This window comes from Bison bison, unplaced genomic scaffold (assembly GCF_000754665.1).
Source record: "Bison bison bison isolate TAMUID 2011002044 unplaced genomic scaffold, Bison_UMD1.0 scf7180017864487, whole genome shotgun sequence".
In the NCBI taxonomy this organism is placed as follows: Eukaryota; Metazoa; Chordata; class Mammalia; order Artiodactyla; family Bovidae; genus Bison; species Bison bison.
In genome coordinates, this window is record NW_011495047.1 from 7,820,323 (window position 1) to 7,824,668 (window position 4,346).

General features: G+C 59.1%; 2 protein-coding genes across 2 annotated transcripts in view; one reads left to right on the forward strand and one right to left on the reverse strand.

The window, feature by feature from the left end:
• Positions 1-57: 57 nt before the first annotated feature.
• On the forward strand, positions 58-2,942 carry LRRC73 (leucine rich repeat containing 73). The gene is made up of 6 exons (XM_010863126.1): positions 58-329; positions 952-1,112; positions 1,463-1,585; positions 1,970-2,070; positions 2,218-2,440; positions 2,568-2,942. Exons 1-6 carry the CDS (start codon positions 58-60, stop codon positions 2,636-2,638), a joined length of 951 nt encoding a protein of 316 aa, XP_010861428.1. The 3' UTR covers positions 2,639-2,942.
• Positions 2,943-3,329: 387 nt separating this feature from the next.
• Positions 3,330-4,346, reverse strand: part of TJAP1 (tight junction associated protein 1 (peripheral)) — a 24,267-nt gene continuing 23,250 nt past the window's right edge. Inside the window, exon 12 of the mRNA XM_010863235.1 lies at positions 3,330-4,344. Coding sequence (XP_010861537.1) covers positions 4,000-4,344 — 345 coding nt within the window. The 3' untranslated portion in view covers positions 3,330-3,999. The remainder of the gene's footprint in view (positions 4,345-4,346) is intronic.

The following is a 4,346-nucleotide window of genomic DNA, read 5'->3' on the forward strand; positions in this document are numbered from 1 at the left end:
CCCGCCAACCTCGGCCGCGGCCCGGGCCCCGGCCCCGGCCGCCCAGCCGTGGGTACGATGCTGCCCAGCTCCATCCAGATTTCGGGGGAGCCTCTGTCAGGAGCCGAGGTGCGGGACATCTGCCGCGGCCTGCGCGACAACGCCGTGCGCCTGCTCTCACTGCGCGGCTGCCGTCTCTGCGACCGCGACTTCGGCCGAATCTGCCGGGCCCTGGCCGGGGCCACGTCCCTGGCGCAGCTCAACCTTAACCTGGGCGTCGTGTCCAGCCCCAGCCGCATCAAGCAGCTGGCGGAGGCGCTGCGGACCAACCGCTCCATCCAGTCCCTCTTGTGAGTGTGCTCTCTCGAAAGGGGGTCCTGGGCACCACACCCCTTCCTCGCACTCCTCTTGCCACCTCCTGTTCCTTCCTTCCTACACCTTGTACCTGTCTTTGCACTTGACCTACCTTCTCACCCCTTATTCAGGCACCTCTTCTCTCTGACCATACCGCCACCACACCCTCCAAGCTCCTGCTTCATCTCCAGACTGTGACACGAGCCCCACCCCAAGTGAGACAGGATACCCACCCTCTTCCTGGCAGGGTCCATGTACCTCCCAACCCGATCACCCCAGTGGCTTCTCCAGGGCAGCTGCTCTGTCCCCCGAGAAGAAATCCTCCCCCGAGGACTAGATCCCTGCCCATACATTCTGTCCAAAATACCATCCCCACATGCCCCTTCTCTGTGTTCTGATCTGGAGCCTAGTCCCTGCCCACAAAAAGAAGCCACATTCCTCTTCTAACTGCATTCTTTCAGAATCTAGAACTTTCTTCCTTCCCAGGGCCTCTCCCATGTGCTGTGACCGAATGTCCTTCTCACCTCTAGGGCTCACCATCAGGGAGGGTGCCCCTTCCCCCTTACAGACAGGGCTGACGTTGGCAGTAACCTTTGCTCTCTGCTCTTACCCTCCAAGCCTGCATGGGAGCCCTCTGACAGACGCAGGTCTGGCCTTGTTGAATCCAGCCCTGGCCCTCCACCCTGCCCTCGTGGCACTGGACCTGGGGGACTGCATGCTGGGTGATGAAGCCATCAACCTCATCTGTGGCCTCCTCCCGCCTGATGGGGCCAAGTCTGGTGAGCAGGGGCCCTGCTGGGGGCAAGGGCTGATGTGGCCTTGATGAAAAGCGAAAAACTAAGTGCAGAGGGGAAGGGGCCTGGCCCGGAGAAGAGGGCTCTAACTGTGTGGGTGAGAATGTTTTTCAGATCCTCTCAAGGAGGGAGGGTTGGAGCTGAGCAGGAATGGAGACCCAGGAATCCAGGCTACAGCAGGCAGGAAGGGCATGGGGCTCTAATGTCCCTGAAGCTCTGTGGAGGGGGTGGCGTGGCTCTCAGTCACTAGGGACACCCCAAAGATCCCCAGGTGGGGGAGGGGTTGGGGAAGGGCCTGACCTTCCCCATCCTGGCTTCTCACTGTGACTGCCCAGGCCTGAAGGAGCTGACACTGAGCGCTAACCCTGGCATCACCCCTAAGGGCTGGAGCCGCCTCGCCATTGCCGTGGCCCACAGCTCCCAGGTCCGCGTCCTCAATCTGGACTACAACCCCCTGGGTGAGGCTCACAAAAGTCCCTTTTGATTCTCAGCACGCCCCTCACCCCACCTCCAAGAACCTGGGATCATCAGTTGCCATGGTAACCACTACACTGGAGAAGCAAAGGAAAAAGGGGGTTGTGGGTGGAAGTACAGGAGCCACTGGTGTGCAGGACCAGCTGACCAACAGTTAGATCAGAGCATCCATCACCACCCCCAGGGCCTGGCTGGCTTCATCCATTTACTAGCCAGTCACAATGCTCCCCTCCTGGCCATCTACCAATTGCCAGCCTTTCCTGGCTTGGGGTGGGATCTCAGGTGTTTAGGGTGATGGGGAGGCTGTGGCAGAGTTAGCAGGCCCACAAATGACTGCAGGTGAGTGTGTGTGTGTGCTGTCTCCCCAGGTGACCACGTGGCAGGGATGCTGGCTGTAGCTGTGGCCTCCAGCCGCACCTTAGAGGTCCTAGACTTGGAGGGCACAGGGCTCACCAACCAGTCAGCTCAGGTGAGAAGTCTTCATGTTGGGGGATGGACCAGAGGTTGAGGTTAGCCTCAACATACGTCCTGTGGACATACCAAAGGGGTGGCAGCTTGGAGCCTGAGGAGCCACGTTAACTGCATTCATCCTTTTCCATATTCTTCCCCACCACAGACCCTGCTGGACATGGTAGAAAATTACCCTACAGCTCTGCGGAGTCTGGTGTTGGCCGAGAACAGCATTAGCCCTGAGCTGCAGCAGCAGATCTGTGACCTCCTCTCTGAGGGGGAGGAGGAGGAGGAGGTGGCAGGAGGGCCTGGTGACACCCAGGAACGAGAGCGAGCCCGGGAGCCTGCTGCCCACCAGAGGAGCAGCAGCTCCTGGACAGGCCCCAGTGGTAAGAGTCCCCAGGGCTTGATCGGAGGCTTGAGACCAGGGAGACGGGGTGGGGAACTTAGGCCACTTGTTTGTGGTCCCCAGAGGAGGGATGCACGGCGGTCTGAACACCCCTCCGCTTTCCACAGATCCCAGCTCTCAGATGGTGCTAATGACATCAGGACTAGGGGACAGTCTGTTGGCTGAGACTGAGATGTGACTCTCTGTTTCTGCGCATCATTACATCTGTGTCTCCAGCACTTTGCCCCAGATGTCAGGGTCAGACCCTGGGGCTTGGGGATGGGGGGTGGTGCCTGGGGCTCTGGCAGCTCCTGGCGGTGTGGTGGGAGGCTCTGGAGGCTGTGACTCAACAAAATCCTCGGGGGCACTGGAACCCAAGGCAATGCTTCTGGACTTGTTGGCAGCTCTGGCTGCAGCCCGCTGGCTCGGAAGAGATTTTATGAACTCTATAACCTGGTGTGTGGCTCTGGTCACTGGGGGCTGGCAGTAGGGCAGGAATTGCAAATACCTCTAGACATCACTAGGTGGCAGTGCTACCCCATGGCCCAAGTTCTAGGCAGTATCCACTGGCCCCAAATGTCTCACTGGCTCAGGTCTCTGACTTCTAGGACTTGGATTTTTTGGGGTGACACCTTACACAGGCCCTGTAAGGACCATAAGTGAAGTAAAGCGCCCCCAAAACTTGGCTGAACCCTACCCCAAGGAGACTCAAGAGCCCTGCCAAGGTTAATTGAGGGACACTCTCTCCCTGCCTGATGCTCTGTGGCCAAGGAAGCCCCAGGCAGAGGGAGGCAGGGAGAGTCAGGAGCAAAGACTAGGACATGACTAGGACTGGGGATACCCAAGAATGGGGAGAAGACTGGAAAAGGAAGGTCAGTGATACAAATGAGGCCATTCCAGTAAAATAGTTTTATTTAATTTTAAAATAGTTACCGATGTGAAAATTTCCCAGTGCTGGGAGTAACAGTCTAGAGCCAAGGTTGGGAGCGGGGCTAGGCTTCACCGAGAGCCCAGTTTAAGGCCCCTGAATCCCACCCTCTACTCCCTTCCAGAGGGAGGAGGAACATCTGAGGAGCCCTGAGTCAGTCCTCTCCCGCACCCCCGAGGGCCTGCTGTGCTAGGCCCCTTGAAGGCAACAGCTCGTGCAGAGGATTGAAGGAGAGGGAAACAGGTCAAAAACTAGAACTTAGAGGTTAATAATCCCAATGACCCCCTACACTCTGGGGGGAAAAAAAAAACTGGTGGCTACGAAAAGAGGATGGAGGATGAACACTGATGTAATAAACGCCCCAGCTCCCCAGAACAGACCGATTTGGGCTGACTGGAAGGTCATGAGCCCCAGCTGCACGTTACCATTGGAAAATAAATATTCCAGGAGGGAAAAACCACGAGGCCAGCTGGTGCCAGTTACAGTCAATGCAGCTGAAAGGCCTGGTGTGGCCTGACCCTGTTCACGCAAGGAGCAGAGGCCAAAGGCCTGGACTGGGCGGAGACCCTGAGCTGCAAGGGCAGGGGCGCCCTGCAGTCCCAGTGCAGCAGCGGCGGAAGGCGAGCCAGGCGCTAGTGGAGCAGGGTGCCCTGCTCCTGGGCCTGCGTCAAGCTGTCCTTGCGGTGCAGGTGGTGCACCCCCATCCTCTTGGGGCTGCGCTGGGGGCGGCTGGGGCTGGGCAGTGCCCACACCCTGCCCTCAGCGCGAGGCGCGCTGGGCCCCTCCTCAGTGCCAGCATCGCTGGGCAGCAGGCTCTGGCGCTCCTCCTCTGGGCTGACAGGCAGATTCAGCTCTTCCTCGTCCTCTTCCCTGGGAAAGCCAGGGTCAGCTTCGGGCAGCAGCAGAAGCCCGCTTTCACCAGGTGGGGATGATGGTGCCTGCACCTCATCTCCACCAGCGGGCCCAAGGGCGAAGTGGC